The sequence below is a fragment of the Brachyistius frenatus genome, unplaced genomic scaffold (genome assembly GCF_029030835.1).
Source record: "Brachyistius frenatus isolate BFR_SWC_R1_liver_20210118 unplaced genomic scaffold, ASM2903083v1 Contig_69, whole genome shotgun sequence".
Taxonomy (NCBI): Eukaryota; Metazoa; Chordata; class Actinopteri; family Embiotocidae; genus Brachyistius; species Brachyistius frenatus.
In genome coordinates, this window is record NW_027210668.1 from 1909266 (window position 1) to 1929468 (window position 20203).

Below are 20203 nucleotides of genomic sequence, written 5' to 3' on the forward strand. Positions count from 1 at the left end.
ACTCATATTCATAAAGGGATAGTTAAACATTTTGGGGAAAAAGCATCTTCATCATGGGGATTCATTTTAGTTCAATTGCACGATTTTATCCATGTTGATATATTTACCTGCCTACATTTGTTGTTATTAACAACAATAAGTATTTACCACTGCTTGCAATTTTATTGTGCGCAACAAGTTTAAGGCCAAATAGCTAAACAAAATTATATAAAACATTTTTCTGCAATTTTCCGACCGGCTGCAACGGCATGGTGGTTATAATTAATAATGGGATTATTTTTAGATGGACCACCAGAAAACTAATAAGAAGGAGCAACTTTAATTAACAACACCAGAAGAAACGTGTGGAAAAAAAAATCTATTGACTTTGTATTTCATGAGAGAAGTTGAATGGGAGTCTATGGAAGCTTTTTGGAGCCCTAGTGGCCCTCGGTGGTGTTGCAGTTTATGGCACGTCCGCATTGGCCTAATTTTTTTAGACTGGGAAGCGACGTCCACTTTTACATACAGTCAATAGTTCCTTCCCATCGGACACTGTGCAGGCGTAGCATGAGCAGCAGCCTGAGTCCTCCATCTCTGTGTACACAGCATGCGTTCAGGTACACTACTGAAGTGTCCAAACCCAACACTGTGCAACATTAAAACACGCCAACAGCACAGAAAAAGGTGTGAGAGTTTCAGGATGAGAATAAAATAAGCTCTTGCACGAGGAACAGTGTTGACAGACGTAGTTCGGTGTTAGAATCAGGTGGATAAAGTGATATTAGTGACGTATTGAATGTCAGTAGTGGACTGAGATCGGAGGGGGAGAGAGAGGGGGGGGGGGCTACCTCCACCTCGCTGGCATCCCACGTCTCCTGGACAGACTTGACCCGGCTGATGTGGGGGATGCTGCGGTGCAGGAGCGAGCAGGCCTGGCAAACAAACACACCCAGAGTCAGCGACGCCCAATCCGGCTCTGCAGGAGACAGACAGAGAGGGACGGTGGAAGAATTACAATCGCAGAGAAGACGTAGGGAGAGCAAACATGGAGGTGAAAGGAGAGGAAGTAAGGTTGGGGGGTGAGAGGGGGGTGGGGGAAGAGAACGAGGGAGGAAATGAAATTGGGGGAAGCAGCGCAGGGGTATCACAGAGAGAGAGATTGAGGGGAGATAAAGAAGGCGGTGACGCAACAAAGAAAACAGCAGCTCAAGGTTCAGGCTATAAATACTGAAAGTGCTGATGGCAGCCATGTCAAGGGTTAATAGAAGCAAATAAAACCAAAAAAAAATGAAGCAAATATTAAAAGGGCCTCTGGTCGAGTATGTTCCTGCTCATGAAGGAGAGCAGGGCAGCAGAATATGATTTGGGAGGGGAGGGATCCTATTTAGGACCGGAAGCAGACCACCTGAGATCTGATGAGAACCGAGGTCGTTATCGGGTTATTATCGGACTCCTAAACACACACACACACACACACACACACACACACACACACACACACACACACACACACACACACACACACACACACACACACACACACACACACACACACACACACATTTGTATGCACATGCCATATTTTATACATTCAAGAGTTACATTTGAAAGATACAGTATAGAAAAAACAGAAAACGTACACTCACACACACACACACACACACACACACACACACACACACACACACACACATGCATCACCTCTAAACAACAGTATAGAAAAAACACGCACACAACACACTAAACAAGACCTGAGCACGTGAACACACTACAGCTACAGTCTCCTCAGCAGCCAGAGAGAATCTGCAAGGAGAGCTCTCTCTGTGTCTTGAATGTGGCAGCAGCAGCAGCAGCAGCAGCAGCAGCAGCAGCACCCGTGGGTGGCCAGCAAAGGTACATTTGACTCATTGTATCACGCATAGACTTTGATTCCGTCTGCGCGAATGAAGCGTTCAAAGTAAAAAAGAGACGCGACGTGTTACAGAGGACGGGAGACAGAAAGAGAAAGTCACGCACAGAAGCTGCAGATCAGTCTGGCCGGTGGATGTTGAAGCTCTGTGGTCATAAACAAACAGACATTGTGCAAGTTAGCTAACCGGTGAGACTTAATGACTAAATGCAATCAGGGATAACTGATCAGTCAGTCCATCGGCAATCATTATCTCTATTAGCTATGTCCTCTTTCTGAACTTCAAATTTTGTATTTTTACCTCATGATTTGGCGACTGGTTCACCAGTATTTGAAATGTCTCAACGTGTTGGGGTTGGATGACTGACTTTGGTAATCACTCGTGCAAACCAAAGATTTGCGACGAGATTGATTTGAAACTTGCAACTACTCACAAATTTCGTATTTCAAGAAATGTTCATCAAATTTGGCACGAACATCCACACGGACTCAGGGATGAACTGATTGGATTTCGGTGGTCAAAGGTCACTGTGACCTCGTGTCGATCTTGTCTTGTCTTTTCTGTATCTCAGGAACGCCTCGAGCCACTTTCTTCAAATGTGGCACCACTTGGACTCAAAGATGAACGGACTCCATTTTAGTGGTCAAACGTCATCTCACGTCTGTCTCATTTATATGTTCACTTCTCATGAACGAAAATATCTCAGGAATGCCTTGAGGGGAATTTAATCAAATTTGGACAAAAACATTCACTTGGACGAACAGAAAGATTTCTTCAAAGTCTTCACAACATATATTATATGAGTCTAACATATATTATATGAGTCTACAGAGACATGGATGTAAACTGCAACTCGACTGGTTGGCGGAGGCATACAACCATGAAGTAAGTGGTAACTCTAGTTATCTATACATTTTTTTCACCTGGATTTCTGCTGTGACACCCAAATATCGCACATGGGGATTCATTCAATTATTAAAATTATTTTAACAACACTCTGTAAATGTACGGGAACTGACAAGCCCAGTTGCTGGAGTTTTGAAAGTAAACTGTCGTCCCAGTCTTGACGGATATTGGATTTCAGCTGCTCAACAGTTTGGGGTTGTATTTTTCATTTCACGGTGGGTTGTTTTTCTTCAGTCAGATCTGGGACGTCTTCTGCCAACCCATGAGCCGATACAACAACTGTTTCCCAGGCTCCAATCAGCTGATACTTTCATCCATGCCAATGCATCATTCAGGCTCTGCAGTGGTGATGTTGGGATGTGCGTATATTTCCCTGCAGTATGTATCTGCAGGTGTCAACATGCAAAGTTTGCGCATGGCCACGAGAGACTGAGAGCACCGAGTGTGTCTTCGCTGGCCTCAACACTCAAAAGTCTTCCTCTCTCTATCTCACTCCCCGTGCAGCTGCCATTTCTCACACAAGGGGAGGCCCTCAGCGTGGTGCACCACAGCCCTGTGAACACTCACACACACACACACACACACACACACACACACACACACACACACACACACACACACACACACACACACACACACACACACACACACACACACTGTGACGGCGCGTAATACTCAAGGGAATCGTATGAGAGGCCAAGGAGAGTAGAAGGGGTTGAAGAAGGCAGAAAAAAAAACCCACCATTACTGCATCGCTCTGTTCTCTTGAGGCTGCAGAAAGGTTAGATGGAGATACCACAGAGGAGAGGAGAGGTTCAGAGATGAGGAGGTGACGGAGGAGGAGATGTAGGAGGGAGACGAGGGAGAAGCACAGAGACGATGTGAGCTCACAAGATCCCCCCGGGGAGCATTACTGGCATCTCCGATAATCTCCCTTTGATTAATCTCTTTTAACCCACGACGACTAGGCAATACTTTCATAAATGTCAACTCATCCTTTAATCAATCTGGATTGTGAACAAACACAAAGCTTTGATGTGAAGGAATCAAACCGCTTCCTTCTGAGGTCTGTTAAGTGTCCTCCGGACGCGCGCGCGCGCACACACACACACACACACACACACACACACACACACACACACACACACACACACACACACACACACACACACACACACACACACACACGTAACCAACGCTGCTGACAAAAACACACAACCAGCCATTCAGTGGTGAGGTCATCGCTGTCTGAGTCAGGCCTTACAGAGCAGTAGGCAGCACTCATGGAGATTACTGTGGCCACATAACTGACTCAACACACACACACACACACACACACACACACACACACACACACACACACACACACACACACACACACACACACACACACACACACACACACACACACACACACACACACACACACACACACGCGCATAGGACATGTTTCTCAACAGGGTAGCTGTGAACAACAGATGCGACAGTCGTAGCGAACAGGAGGTGGGAAAACTCCGAATGTCGCTGCTGTTTTCATTTCTTTCTTTCTTTTTTTTCCGCCACGGTGCATATGCTGTTCGAGGCATGTTTTTTTAAAGTGCCGCTGCACCTTGGCTCCATCTCGGAGGAATTGTTCAGAAGAACGTTTTGCAGGAGTGACAACAGAGCTTTTGATTCAAACCTGTGGTGTTACTGCAGGGCCCATGCAGGGTGAATGAGTGGGGGAGGGGGCGGGGGGCATTTAAATTCATACAATGGCCGCCCCTGTGCCTGCGGGAGCGAATGCAAGGGCACACAGCATCTGCGCCGGTTCATTTGTATGTCTGGACACGAGTCTGTCAGCGGCTGCATGAGGGAGGAGGAGGGGGTTAATAAGGAGACAGAGGGGCCAGCTGAGGTTGTGACCCTCTCATGTCTCGGAGACACCCCTCGGGCACCGGCACAGGCTTTTACCGCGACAGCTTCATTCGTAGACTTAACTTGACAAAAATGCCTCTGGCTATTGTGAGAAATCATCACGCTTTCCTTCATTTCAAAAACACAAACATTTCAGTAAACAATCAACATTATATATAGTATAAATATTAAGGATTAACCTTGAATCAGTTGAATTGTGTCAGTGCAGAGCTGTGATTTGTGTTTTATCACTTGCTACCATGGAGACAGATCGATAGGCAAACATTATGAGGGAGGTCCTCTTAATATTTCCAAATGTATCCATTGGAAACTTCTGTCATCCTTGTGTGTGTGTGTGTGTGTGTGTGTGTGTGTGTGTGTGTGTGTGTGTGTGTGTGTGTGTGTGTGTGTGTGTGTGTGTGTGTGTGTGTGTGTGTGTGCGTGCGTGTGCGTGTGCGTGTGCGTGCATACATGTTTGTATATTATGGTGGGGACTTAAACCTGAATATACACCAACCTGTGGGGACATCTGTCACTGTGGGGACCAAAAGCGTGTCCTGCCGGCCGCATCCCACCCGTTTCAGCTGTGTTTTTACCTGTTGTTCTTATCCCTTTATCCGACCTTATATCTTTAATCCGGCCTTATTTTTAACCTTTTTTAGAAGGTTTAACCAGTTTTTTTAACCATGACGCCGCACAGCTCTCCGGCGGGAGCGATAACCCGAATGTTATGAAATGTGATCTGCGTGACATGTTTGTCATCGTTCCTGAAGAAGATTTGACTGGTAGTGCTTTTATCTTCTCCAAATGTACCAAGATCAACCACTTACAAGACCTCCTCATCGAACTGAAAGGCCACATCAAGCTGCTAACCTCAGCGAAATGCCATTTTTCTAGTTGTTCTAGTTGGTTCTCCTGGGCTCGGACCTCTTCATTCTGCTCTGTTTGCTGCTACCTTGCCACTTCTGGAGCCTCCTGCCATCACTACCACACACACCGTTCCTCATGACCCTCCTGCTGCCATCCCCACCAGCACCACCTCTCACGCTGCTCTACATGGTCCTCCTGCCATCACCGCTGCTCCCCCACATCTCCCTTGTTCACCTACCCTGACTGGTCCCACAAATTCCACCCCCCGGGCCCCCTCCTGGAAGATGGTACCTTGGCGCCACGGAAGAAGTTCACGAGGACAACATTCGTCACATCACCCTTCTCTCCAGCTCTCAAACCGGTTCAAAGTACTGACCTCAGAAGAGGACCGGTGCTCTCTGTCCCACTCGCCTGACCCTGCTCCTGGCCCCCCGTGCATCCAGACAGCCTGGACCCTCCAGACCCTCCAGACCCTGCTGTCTGAGAACGCGGACTCTGCACTGAAGAAATGACACGGCGGCACGGTAGGAAATGTTGCAGCACCACCTACTCCTGTTGCAGAGTCCACTCTCCAAAACAGGACTGGTGCACCTTCTTTTATTACCACCATCATTTCCTACCACAGATTCACTGCAGCACGCTCAGTATCACACCCCGCTGCTGCTAATTATAATAATTTGATTAGAGTTCCTCTGCAACATCCCTTACTATCTGCAAATAATAGCAATCTGGCAAATTTTGGTCTTTTAAATATCAGATCCCTCAATAATAAGTCTTTTTTTATGCCATGATTTTATTACCTGTAACAAACTGGACTTTTTTATTTTCACAGAGACATGGTTATCTGAGGGAGACTGCAGTCCTCTTATAGAGGCAACCTCCCCCCCTGATTTTACACACCTTCATCAACCCCGGCTGTCAGGCAGGGCAGGGGGGGGGGGGTTGCTGTTATTCACAGAAAAGATTTTTAAATGCACTCCCATCTTACATAGTAACTTTACATCTTTTGAACATCTTGGTTTTATGGTCAACTCGAAAGCACCTGTCATCATTTTAATAATCTACAGACCGCCAAAGCCGAACAGTATTTTTACCCACAAGTTTGCCGAACTTTGAGCTTATTTTATGTCACAGTATGACAAAATTCTTATTCTAGGTGATTTTAACACACATGTCTGCTGCCCGTCTCAGACGCTTGTCAAAGATTTTATGGATACTTTGGAATCTTTTCACCTCACTCAGGCAATATAACAACCCACACATTCAAATGGTCACATTCTTGACCTCGTCCTATATAATGGTCTCAGCCCTGAAAACTTTAAAATGAAGGATATCTGTGTGTCTGATCACAAAGCGGTTTTATTCAATGTGGTTTTATCCCAACCTCCCACAAATCTCAGTTCACCTGCCCGTTGTCGGGTTTTTAACTCCATGACTGCTAGCAAATTCTCAGAGCGTTTTACTGCTGCTTCTTTAACTGCTTTTAATCCATGTTCTGATACAGAGGAGCTGGTCTCCCTTTTTAATCACACCTGTCAGACTGTCCTGGACTCTGTTGACCCATACAAGGTCAAATAGAACACCACAGCCCTGGCTAAATGAATAGAACAAGAGAGACTGTAGGAGAAAGGAAAGAAAATGGAAAAAACTGGCCTACATGTATTTTATGAGATCTGGAAAGATGCAATGAAGACTTATCAAAAGGCAGTTAAAGAAGCAAGAGCTTCCTTCTTCTCCAGCTTAATCTTAGATAATCACTCGAAGCCCAGAGTTTTATTCAAGGTCATAGACTCGGTCATAAACCCCTCCCCCTGTCATTTTACTGATGCCTCACGAGAGATGTGTGAGAAGTTTTTAAATTATTTTATTAATAGGGTAAAGGAAATAAAACAACAAATTACCCCCCCAACCCGTGTTTTACATGCCAGTAGGAACATTCAAAGCTATTTTAGTCATTTTGAACCTGTATCGCTGTCCTTCTTATCCCAAATCATATCTCACATGAAATCAACCACATGCAGCCTTGATTTTATTTCCACTAAATTTCTCCAAGAGGTTATTGGCACTGTAGGGCGCAGTATTTTATTGATTATAAATAGCTCCTTAGCAAATGGCAGCTACCCATCGATTTTTAAACATGCTATGGTCCAACCTCTTTTAAAGAAACCCAAGCTTGATCCTTCTGTTTTTTTCCAATTTTAGGCCAATTTCTAAGCTTCCATTTTTATCAAAAGTTTTAGAAAAAGTGGTTTCAACACAACTCTTAGCTTTTATGAATCATAACAACATCTTTGAGAAATTTCAGTCTGGTTTTACAGCACTACATAGCACAGAAACTGCCCTCCTCAAGGTGACTAATGACCTCCTTTTAGCAGCAGACAGGGGGAGGGTGCCGTTTTAATTCTTTTAGACCTAAGTGCAGCTTTTGACACCGTAGATCACACCATTTTAATCGATCGCCTCAAAACCTGGGTTGGCATCAAGGACGCTGGTTTTATTCTTACCTTTTAGAAAGAACCTACTCGGTCACCATAGGTAATTACTTGTCTTCCACGACACACATTACCTGTGGTGTACCACAAGGTTCAATTTTAGGCCCAATTTTATTTTCTATCGACATGCTTCCACTCGGCCAAATCCTCCAACGACACGATGTATCTTTTCATTGCTATGCAGACGACACACAGATATACCTTCTGCTGAGACCTGGTGACCCAAAGAGCCTGGATGCTGTCTTAGATTGTCTCTCTGACATTAACTGTTGGATGGCTCAAAACTTTCTTCAGCTCAACAACTCAAAATCAGAAGTCATATTGTTCAATTCTCCAAACAATAACACCAGTCTCATTAAGAGTCAACTTGGTCCCGTCTGCTTATTTAAAACCTGTTGCCAGAAACTTAATAATAGTAATGTTTGACTCTCAGTTAAGCTTTGAAACACAGATAAAAAAAAATGGTCCAGTCCTGTTTCCTTCAATTAAGAACCATCTCCAGAATCAAACCCATACTGTCACACTCTGACCTGGAAAAAGTAATTCATGCACTCATTTTCTCTCGACTCGACTACTGCAACTCCCTCCTTTCTGGCGTAAACCAAAAATCTATCTCCCGCCTCCAACTAGTCCAGAATGCAGCAGCTCGGCTTCTTACTGGTCTTAACAGACGACATCACATTACTCCAGCTCTGGCCTCTCTCCACTGGCTCCCGGTTGGTTTTAGAATTGATTTTAAGATTTTGTTGATCACTTTTAAGGCCCGCCGGGGTCTGGCCCCGAGCTACATTGTTGAAATGTTAGCCCCATATGAGCCAACTCACAGCCTTAGATCCTCCGGTGGGGCTCCTCTGGCCGTTCCAAAATCAAGACTTAAATCAAAGGGTCACCGTGCTTTTACCATTAGGACCCCTCGACTTTGGAACGACTTACCTGAGGAGATAAGGCAACTTCTTTTAAATCACTTCTTAAAACCCATTTTTATAGAATTGCTTTTGAGTGATGTTGTCCTTTTATGCAGTTCTTTTGTTCCCCTGTTTTTGTTTGTTTATTTTATTTATTTATTTATTTGTTTGTTTTCTATTCCATTTGCTCATTTTGGTTATTTGTTTGGTTTTATCGTATTCATTACCTTTATGGTTTGGTCTTTTTTGCCTCCTGTTTTCTTAAATGTTTACCGGTATTGACGTTATGTTTGACTATGCTTTGCTTCTCTGCAGAGCACTTTGTAAACTCTGTTTTTAAAGGTGCTATATAAATAAAGTTATTATTATTATTATTAAAAAAATAGTTTTTGACCTGTTATGTAGGCCTGGTGTTTTACGATCACTGGCTGAAGTCTTGGAACTGTCTTAAAAATTAAGCACAGTTAGCACTGTTTTTATGATCAAAGGAATCCCACTTCATCACCAAAAGGTTCACCTTAAGAAACAAAAGGTCACTCAATTCATGACATTTACGTGAACTTTAAAAGCTTCTCCATTTCATGCCGCCTGACAGCTAAAACCGAGTGCGCCGCTTCCGGAAGAGATCTAACGTTCAAGAACATATTAATAAATAATCACATTTACCTACTTTTATCACTGTAGGGTAAGTATTCATGGCTATGGTGGACTTAAGTAAACGCTTCTGTAACTTCTTGATTTGTCATACTGGCCTTTTACTTTTAGCTCATTAAAATACAGCTTCTTGGGTTCTAAGCAGCTGGAAGTCTGAGCCATATGGCACCCGTGCTCACCTCCCTGCACCGGCTTTCCCATCCAATTTAGGACCGAATTGAAATTGCACCTCATTGTGTATCAAGGATTTGCTCCGCTATGCCGCCATACTACAACTCTGAATGACTCCGGTAGAGTTGCCTGCCGGGTGACAGTAACAGGCTGTAATTTGTCCTGAATACATATGCGCAGGAATAAAGCAAGGCATGGCTGAAACAGATGGTACGCCGCCGGTTTGTCACGCAGGAAAGATATCAGTGTAAAAACATCTTGCATCATTAAAAGTCTCCGAGTCTGCCAGTTGTATTTTCTACTTTGTCTCCACTTTGAAGGCAACCTCCTGATGTTAACTGAGAAATGCAGAAGGATTTCTTTAGGACGCTGTGTTCCCTTGTATGATGGGAAAGCGCTCAAAGAAAGATGAAAATCAATTCCAATTCAAACAAACCCGTTGTTTGCCGGTGGAGAAAAAGTCCTTCCTCATTCCCCCGTTTCTCCTCTCATGTCTCATCCTAGTGATATTGTACATGAAATATAGGGTGAATTTCTGATTATTCTCGGGTTAAGTCTGAAGGTGTGGTATTCCAGGGTAGTCGATGTCTACAAATGTATGTTGAGGATAACATTTCCAGTCAAGCAAATAAAACAAGAAAAGATATCTGTGTTAAGTTAGCACTCGAGATAAGAAGCCTCAATTTGCACAGCAAACACAGTGCTTTAGTTGACTGCGGTTATGTCGCACTTATTGTCACAAGTTTTTAATCAAGACACTGAGTTGCCAAAGGCAACGCAAAAAGTTCGTTTTCTCCAACTTTCCCCGGGTAAACATTAAAAGCAGAAAAACCACGAGCGGACTGCCGTAGGAGCCTAAACCTCCTATCGCATCAGAGTTCCTGCCGTTTTTTGCTGTTCAACAAACGCCTTCCTCGCATCTCAGAGGACTGCTGAGGCTTCTCTCTGGGCTGGAGGGGTGGGGGGGGTAGCTCGTTTGTGTGTCCTTAGCAAAGGGCAGAGGCACAACGCTGCTGAGCTACAGAGAAACCCTGTCGTATAAGCTCCCAGCTCAGCCTCTCGGCAGTCTCATCAGAGCACACCAGCAGGGAGAGAAGAAGATAGGAGGGGGAGGGGAGGAGGGGGTGGGGAGGGGTGAGGGGTGAGGGGTGGGAGTGGGAGTGGGAGTGGGAGTGGGAGTGGGGGGGCACGCAAAGGTAAGGAAGGGCAGAGTAGGAATGACTAAGCATAAAAAATGCACAAGCAGTGTTCCTACTTTGTGTGTTTTTGTACCAATTCCAGCAGGCTTTCTGTCTGGTTAATGGATGTTGTATCTGTGATGGGGAGATAAGACCGGGGTGAGGGAGGACAGCCAGGTCACTGCTGATGATGTGATACGTGTTTTGTTTTTTTGTTTTTTTACTCCGTAAGCCCGCAGGTGCAAATACAACAGACTGGTTGTCATGTGATGTAACGCAGCAGCCGCAATCGGAGGTCTTCAGCTTACAAGCAAAATTGGTTAAGTTGAGCAGAGGTTTTGACTTGGGAGCCAAACACTTCATCGCCGTTACATCTGATTACATTGATGTCTACATGTCACCTTGTTAGTCCAGTGAATGATGACAGTATCTTTTTTTTTTATTAACACATTTAATTACTAAGGAGAACTAAATCTTCACCCATTCTGGACTAAACTGTGTTACTCTCTCCCAAGCTTTTCCAACATGACCTTCAGACTACCTGCCAGTAGTGGTGTGCCGGCCAGGAAAAGTCCCGGGGGGCTGAAGCATTGGTGGGCCAGTGGACCATCAAAAAAATGATATTACGTTTTTACCAACCCTCTCCGTGTGCCTGTTATTCAGGAAGTTATTGGGGATGGGAACGCGCTGTGTGCCTGGTCAGGACTGAAGTACCTGGACAATCACAAACAAAATGCAATCAACCCTTACACTCCGTTTATGAACTGGAATCAAATTACTATTTCATACCTGTAAAGCTCTGCAGTAAATGAAAACAACTAATACATTGGGAATTCAGCTGTATTGATTGCAGGACAATCCAAAAGCATGTCGATCAAACCAGGCGCACCCGCAAACAGACCTCACTTTGAGGCCTAAAATCTATTAATTATGCATTTCATGAGAGATGTGGACTCTTTTTGAATGGAAATCTCTCAGAGCCCGAGGTTTTTTTGGAGCCAGTCCCTAGTGGCCATCACTGGTATTGCACATAAAGTCGCAAGCATTTTTCGGACCATGTCCATTTTTACATAGTCTACAGTTAAAACTACCTACTAGTGGGGACGTGAGTTGTTTTACAGGAAAACAGCATCTTAGAATGAAATGCCTTAGTGTCTCTAGTTTGATGTGTTTTTAATGGAGACTAGACTACAGTACAGTACAGTAAGGTACTAAGCTTATTGCTTGTGACACAAAGTGAGACAAAGCCGTATCTAAAAAGTTGTGAGCAGCTTGACCAGAATGTAATTTTTATTTTTTTAGATGGTGTCATCGAAATATATATTTTAATTAAAAAAAAGAAAGAAAGAAAAGAGAAAAAAGTGAAGATTGAAACTGGAAATGTCTATACGTGTGACATTGTTGAAATTTCCCCCACACCCACATAACACTCAGCTTTTGCAGCTTCTTTCGGTTTCAGTCTGGGTTGTTATATATTTATATTTAGCAATCATTTGCACAGGGCCACTTCAACAAATGAATTTGATGATTCACGCGATCACATTTTAAACAGAAGTAACAGTCATTAGCTGCAATTACTCATCTAGAAGAAGTGTATAAACTGTGACATTGGGAACTACCAGGTTTTCTAAGGGGTGATTTCGAAGTACAGTGAACCCTCGTTTTTCGCGGGGGTTACGTTCCAAATAGAAACCGTGATAGGCGAAATCCATGAAGTAGTAACCTTTATTTTACAATTGAAATAGATAGAACTGGACATTAAATATATCTACGTTACATATAGTCGTAATGTGATTTCAATGCAAGATGCAAATCCGTGAAGCAGCGAGACCGTGAAAGGTGAACCGCGTTATAGCGAGGGTTCACTGTATTCTGATTCGAGGAGAATCAGGTATTACCCTGAAAAAGTACAAAAATGTGATCCTCTTTGATGGACTCTTTGGGGGCACGCAAAGGTAAGGAAGGGCAGAGTAGGAATGACTAAGCATAAAAATTTGTTCTGCCCCCAAACATGTCAACTGTTTCTGTGGCTGAACATCTTTGATCTGTCTGATCTGGTCAAACTGACAAACTGTATTTTTGCTTTATAGCTCCTTTTTTGAAAGCAAAGGCTTTTTCTTGGCACATTTTCCATGCAGGTCAGATCAGTGGAATCTCTTTCTGATTGTAGACACGTGGACTTTGACACCAACAGCTGTAGGACTTATTGTACCTGCAGATCCTGTCTTTTACTGAGACTTCTTTTTGCATCAAAATCTCTTGGGCTGAATTTTCTGGGGCGATCAGTCTGGGACAAATTGTCTGAAAGCCACACCACTTGTAGATGATTTTCCTCATCGTAGAAGGATCTATTTCAAATAATTTGGAGATCTTTTTGAATTGCTTGCCAGACACGTAGGGATTCACATCCTTTTTTTTTTTCTCTGATGGCCTTAGGGAGCTCTTTAGATTTTGTCGTGAGGATAACACACAATGACAAATAGCGAAAAGAACACCAGACCCTCGATGTCAGAGGTTTCAAAGAGACAGGTTTCATCTGTCACTACTAAAAGAAGTTCTACAGTCTGGAACCTCTGATTCTAATTTGATGGGATTTCATGGTGTTATAAACGAAGCAGGATAGCCTGCTTACCTTTTCCATGTCTAAAAATGTATCTAAATGATAAAAATGACTTTAAAATGTCAGCTTGATGTGTCACTTATTTGAGAATACCATTTTTATCTGTATGCGCTCTTTCAAAAGATATCAAATGTATGTTTGCTTGTTCAAATATGTCAACCATTTCCAATTTTAACCTACTTTTAAATACGACTGTATCTACAATCCTCTAGTACCTCTAGTACCTGTTACTACCTCCTCATGTCCACCCGAAGTAGCTGTAGTTCACACCCAGTACAATAAATGCTGTCTGAGTTCTTTGGTCTGCTGAAATGATTTGTGGTGGTTTTAGCTATAATAAAACTGTGATGTTTATCTGAAAAGGCCACTAAGATAAGATCCTCTACCCATCCTGGGACCGAGCCACCGAACCTGCATCAATAATTCATAACTTGACCATTATGAGTTCTGAATTATGAGACTGGGAATTCCTGAATCCCAGTAATAAGGGAGGAGGGAGGGGGGGTGATGGTTTGTTTGACGGATGGGTTTTCATCTGAGCACTCCTGAGATGTCATGAAATGAACCAGGTGTTAAGGAATGCAAATATGGAAGAAAGAGCTGTTGACTACTATCCAGCTTCGCCACCAGCTGTGTTTGAGGTGTCCCGCTAAACAGAATCTCAACGCTTGTTCGAGAAATACGAGAGCACACGAGCCTCCCCGGCACCGCCACCAGAACTGTCACACTACATCCCAGATGCACTTTTCACAGAGAGTCTGTCCCGACTTCGCTTCACACAGGCTAAATTTGATTGTGTAATCACTGCAAAAGTGAGAGCGGTGCACTTGCCAGGGAAAACCGACAAACAGTGTCAACCTGCGAACATTGTGAGCCAATGTTTCCCCGAGGCACAGTGGGGTTGTTGCAGAACGGTGCAGGGAAATGGCATCAAAAAATATCCCAAGAGTCAAATAAGGCTATATCGGTATCAGTCATTGTGCCAATCCCCCCAAACAAAGACAGGGAGTTTATTGCTGTTCCAGCAGCCCTGCGAGGCTGTTCTCAGACACAGATTAAAGATCATTTGCAAACACGTACACAGCAAGCTCACAGTGACAATGCTGATGTTTACTATGTATAAATCTTGCCATGTTTATCATTTTGAGGACGACAGTAAACTTTATCAAAGCTGCTTGTTAAATAGTTCAACGGCCTCGTGACCCTCCCGCCTTTCAGAACCAATCTGACATTCGCTACCATTTCAGTTTCAGTTTCTAGGTGCTCTTTTTCCCCCCCTCAATTTACAACTACTTATGGCAATTTTGGTGTTTTCAACCAGGTACAATGCCATGAAAGTGTCCCAGAAGAGAGAAGTAGTGCTGAGGCCTCACAGCAGGAAGGTTCTGGTTTCAAATTTCAGCCAGGACCTTTCTGTGTGAAGTTTGCAGGTTCCCCCTGCCGCTGTGTGGATTTCCCCCGGGTTCATTGCACAGTCCGAAGCAATTCTTTCCAGGTTAATTGGAGATTTCTAAATTGGTCGAAGGCGTGAATGGTTGTAGCTCTGTGTTGACCCTGTGATGGACCGGCTACCGGTCCACGGTGTACCCCGTCTTCGCCCAAAGCCAGCTGGGACAGCCTCCAGCTTCCTGTGACCATGTACAGGATAGAGTGGGTATAGATCATCGATAGATGCATCAATGCAAATTTCTTAGCCATCCATCTTTGGGATGTCACGAGAACTGATACTTTGGTACCAGGTTAATGCCACATTTCTGAAAACACGATGGAACCGTTGGGGCCAAAGGTACCGTAGACGTACTGGAGATGCTGGATAGATGACCAAAAGCCAGAATACAAACGGTGTCGCAGAGCATTTCAAACTAAGGGAGTTCTATCTCGGTCTTTTGTACAAGCATCTTCCTACAACCCACGGTTTTAAAGTTAAACGTCCTCCAGTGGTTTTATAAATTAAAGACAATTTATTGTGTCGCAGAAGTAACTCAGTTCAGATGACATCTGTAGAATGTGAGTTTGTCTTTGCTGGGAGGAGGCAGGTTGGTTGGATCATTCGATATGACAGCAGTGCAGGAGATCGTTGTTTACTTCCAGTTTCCGACAACGTTCTTTAAAACCACATTTACTGTTGCCACGGCAACTAAAGTTGACTAACTTTTAAAGAAGCAGTGACTTTAAGGCACAATGCAGTTCAAGTGACCATTTTCACCCAAACCATCACATTTTCACAAATCTCACCAGGTGGGTTTTGGTTCTTAAACCTTCACCGATGGCACTGCATCAGAAAACAACCAGCACACGACTATATGGCTGTTTACCGGTAAGAGGACTTGTTGAAGAGGTTTAATGGGACCGGCTATAGACTGAGCTGTGTTATGTAAGTCTGGGATACAGAGAAGCAAAAAGCAACATCAAAATTTCAGACACTTTAAAACCACTATAGTCATAACCCACATACAGCAACAACCACCACGAGAAGCGGTTCTCCTGCTTATTTCTCGTAAAAATGAATTCCCCCTCTTCCTTCGAGTGTCCACCGCTCAGACAAAGCTATCTAATTTTGCAAGAGTGCCGCTGGCTCTGAAAAGACAGCTCTGCTACAGCCAGTCCTCAGAGGAGCCGTAACCAGGGCCAAGGAACAGGCATCCTGGGCGGGCTCGGCTCCAAGCGCTGGGCGTGCGGCCCGTCCTGGAGCCTCAGTGGCCGCTCACTGGTTTGCTGCCATTTATTTCAGCGAGGAGAAAAAAAAAAAAAAAAAGGGGGGGGGGAATGGAGAGATGGAGAAAGGAAAGAGGACGCTCTGAAATGATTTAGCCGGCCAGGTGAACGAGCAACCGCGCGCCATATGGAGGTGTACACACTTACTGTTGATGAAAAACAAACATATAGAGAAAAAAAAAAAAAAAAAACCACAGACACCAGTAATAACTGAGGAAGCTGGATGGAGGTTGCTGACTGTGTAGAACATAATAACAGCAGACCACACACACACACAAAGTCAGGAACAATAATGTGGAAGGGATATCTGGCATTCACAACACACACACACACACACACACACACACACACACACACACACACACACACACACACACACACACACACACACACACACACACACACAGTGACAGCCTCTCAGGTGTGTTTTATGGCTTTATAGCTCAGACTCAGAAGTCCAGAGTCCATATTAGGCCTTAAGGATTAAAAAAAAAAAAAAAGAGAGAGAGTGTTTCCAGGTAGTCAGGCCTTTGTCCTCACATATGGACCTGGTTTTTTTTTTTTTTTAGACTTGTTGGGTTCTGAAGCGGCTCATTCTGTCACCTCGTGCACAGCAGCCTTCATGCATGAGCTGCAGCTGCATGGACCGGCTCCATCGGGCACCCGGGGGGGAACCGGAGTGGGGGGGGGGGGTGTTTCGGGAGGAAGGAAGGGAAGGGGATGAAGGAGGGCGTCCTTACCTGGATTGCCGCAGTCCGCGCACGTTTCGTTGCCCGGTCTCGCCACCACGTCTTGCAACAGCGGCTTGTTCCCCTCCGGTTCCAGCGCCATGGTGACTTTATCCGTCCAGCCTCACCGCGGTGGGAAGCAGCCTGCCCAAGAACATCCGCCGCTGGAGTCCCGACAGACAGACACACAGACAGAGACGGAGACAGAGAGGATCACCTGTCACCTCCAATCTGAGCCGGACCGGAGAGAGAGAAGGACAAGACGAGACTGAACGATCCGAGCCGAGAATCCTCCTCCTCCTCCTCTTCCTCCTCTTCCTCCTCTTCTTCTTCTTCCTCCTCTCTCTCTCTGATAGCCCTATTACCAAGTCTCGCTGACTGCATAATAATCAAGCCTAAATGTTCCCATCACCTCCTCCTCCTCCACCCTGCCCGTGTCTTCGCTCCTCTCGGTTCCTGCCTCATATCTGAGAAAAGTGAGACATCCAGCGGCGGAACACGTGAAGTGCCAAATCCCCACCTCAAAAAAAACAACAACAACAAAAAACAGTGATGGAAAAGATATTCAGATCCCTACATGAAAAGCTGCTCATAACAAGTCTTTTTTTTTTTTTTTAAAGACTCCACTGCGAGTACAAGTTCTGCATTTAAAATTCAGATTATATTGAGAAAATAAGAAGCATGAGAAGCAAAATGTTCCAAATAAAGTGACCAAAACGCTCCAATGTGCCAAAGCAGCATTTTACAGTGGGACCTGGTCTACGTGGAGGTAATGGGGTAGTCACGTGATTCACGACCTGTCGTGACGCACTGGGAGTTGATTAATGGGACAGTAAAGAAAAAAGAAAGAAAAATTCTACACTTCAGAAATTCCTCCTCTTTTTCTTCTAAAAATTGTCTTTGCTTTTGTTTATTTGATGGACTAATTGGTGACGTCCGACTTCTGTCTGAATAAGACATGTAGATCATCACTGGGACAAAATAGAGTCATTATTATTGTTTTACGTTACATTTTCTACATGTTTTTTTTTTTTTTTTTTTTTAGCAGATAACGTTTAAAACAGGCAGCAAACTAACGGCACTGCGGGAGGGCTGTTACCATTTGTTGTTGTCTGTCAACATAATAATTAGTATTGTTTAACAGCACAACCCGCTGCTCTAACCAGTAGGACCTCAATTAACCATGAAGTGACTTATTTTTTTCACCCCAAACGTTGCCATGCTGAGTGACGTCACACCGGATTCTCGGAGCTCTCAAAATCCTCCAAAAAATAAAAATAAAAAATAAAAATAAATAAATAAAAACTCCGACATTCCTCACGTCAAAGTCCCAGTTCAGGCGTTCAGGTGATTTTTTTTTTTTCCTACTCGGAGGTGGGAACTTTCCCACTTCCGAGTTGCTTATGAACGCACCATGACATTTTGTATTTTATACAAATATATATATATATTTTTTACATAAAGTCTAAATCTGAAAGGCAAATAACTCCTATTATCGTTAATAGTACTGAATTAAATTTCTGGTGTACATATCTAAAAGGTAATAGAAAAGTCACGACAATTTTATTTTATAAAATGTTCATCAGCCGTGATGTCTAATCTGGATATGTCTGAGATCTGCGATACAACTTTTGTTAGATAAAAGTGCAATTACAGTGATTTACAAACATGTAACAGTATAAATCAATAATACAGCTGTCTAATGCAAAAGAAGGGTCAATTCCCAGACACCTGTTTGATTTAAATGTGGATAAAAATGAAACAATTTTACCCGGTTAAAATAGGGTATTTATTGTTGGAGCCTATTTTTATATTATGGGATTATTTTGTAGTTTCCAACACATACAACTTTGTGGTCATCTTTTAAAAAAACAACTCCTTTGGAAGCAATAAAAAAATTAAAAAAAAAGATCGTTAAATTGTGTCCACGTTTATAAAGTCAGCAGTATATATATATATATATATAAAGGATCAATTCTTGAGTTTAATTAATAGGTTATCAATAACTAAGGTGCGTTCATTTTAGTTATATCGGGTCCATCTAGCCTCACTGATAAAATGTCTTTATGTCCTCTGTTATCAAGCATGTTGTCTCATCCTGTGTGTCTTCAGCAGGTTGTATGTTAATGTTATGGGACTAAAATATTTCCTTTCTTTGGATTTTGGTCAGTTCACAGCTTTATAAAGTTATTAGTTAACAACTGGAGTGAAACTTGCCAACTGTTCTTTAATTTCTTTGTTCGATTATTTGGACTCAACAGAGTCTGCTCGATGCAAAACACTCGACTACTCGTGTCTGTCCGCTCCGACAGCAAAACGTCACATTTGGTTGTCGTAAAAAAAAAAAAAAAAAAATTGCTTTCTAAAGCAGGCTCTTCAAACGCGGATCAAACATGTCTACTGCGATGAATTTCGGCACGAAGAGTTTTAAACCTCGCGCCCCGGATAAAGGCTCTTTCCCTCTGGATCATTTCGGTGAGTTCAGAAACGGTGTTTAGTCCCGCGTGGCCACGAGCAACCGGAAGAACGTATCCAAGGCAACCACCGACTGATGACGACACCACGATCAGCTGTGTGTTGAGCAATAACGTCGCGTGGTGACGTAGTAACCTCGGTTGTCTGAAGAGAGTAGATAACTCCCACCGACTGACAACATCTGCTGCATGAGTCTTACTTCCGCCTTACTTCCTTCTTACTTCCACATCCGGTCTGACTGTTGTTTCAGGAGAGTGTAAAGCCTTCAAGGAGAAGTTCATGAAATGTCTGCGAGACAACAGCTTCGACAGCTCCAGGTGCCGACTGCAGTCCAAAGACTACCTGGAATGCCGGATGGACAAGTGAGTTAAAAAAGAAAAGGAAAAGACAAAAAAAGAAAGCTGCTTTTATTTAGATAAATGAAAGACTTGTGTGTAAATGTTATTTTGTGTTTTCCAGTCAGCTGATGACCAAAGAGCCGCTGGAGAAACTGGGATTCAAAGACCTGATGGATCCTCCTCCCGGCCCAGCAGACGGAGACACCAAACCTTGATCTGGACCCCACGGCGGAGGTTCGGACCTGAACTCTGAACGTCGTGTTGCGAACGAGGCGGCGACAGGCCAAACTGTGTAAATAAAATCCTAATATACGTGATGTCGACTTTTGTTTTGGCGAGTCAATAAATATTTTAATATTTAAA

The 20203-nt window shown here is 43.6% G+C and overlaps 2 protein-coding genes across 2 annotated transcripts in view; one reads left to right on the forward strand and one right to left on the reverse strand.

The window, feature by feature from the left end:
- Positions 1-17443, reverse strand: part of LOC138626090 (arf-GAP with dual PH domain-containing protein 1) — a 36561-nt gene extending 19118 nt beyond the window's left edge. The window contains exons 1-2 of the mRNA XM_069707524.1: positions 17040-17443; positions 831-958 (exon numbers count right to left, since the gene is read on the reverse strand). Coding sequence (XP_069563625.1) covers positions 831-958; positions 17040-17130 — 219 coding nt within the window. The 5' untranslated portion in view covers positions 17131-17443. The remainder of the gene's footprint in view (positions 1-830; positions 959-17039) is intronic.
- Positions 17444-19335: 1892 nt separating this feature from the next.
- cox19 (cytochrome c oxidase assembly factor COX19) lies at positions 19336-20203 on the forward strand. Its single transcript, XM_069707431.1, has 3 exons — positions 19336-19502; positions 19753-19864; positions 19962-20203. The coding sequence occupies exons 1-3, from the start codon at positions 19421-19423 to the stop codon at positions 20053-20055; spliced, it is 288 nt and encodes a 95-aa protein (XP_069563532.1). The 5' UTR covers positions 19336-19420; the 3' UTR covers positions 20056-20203.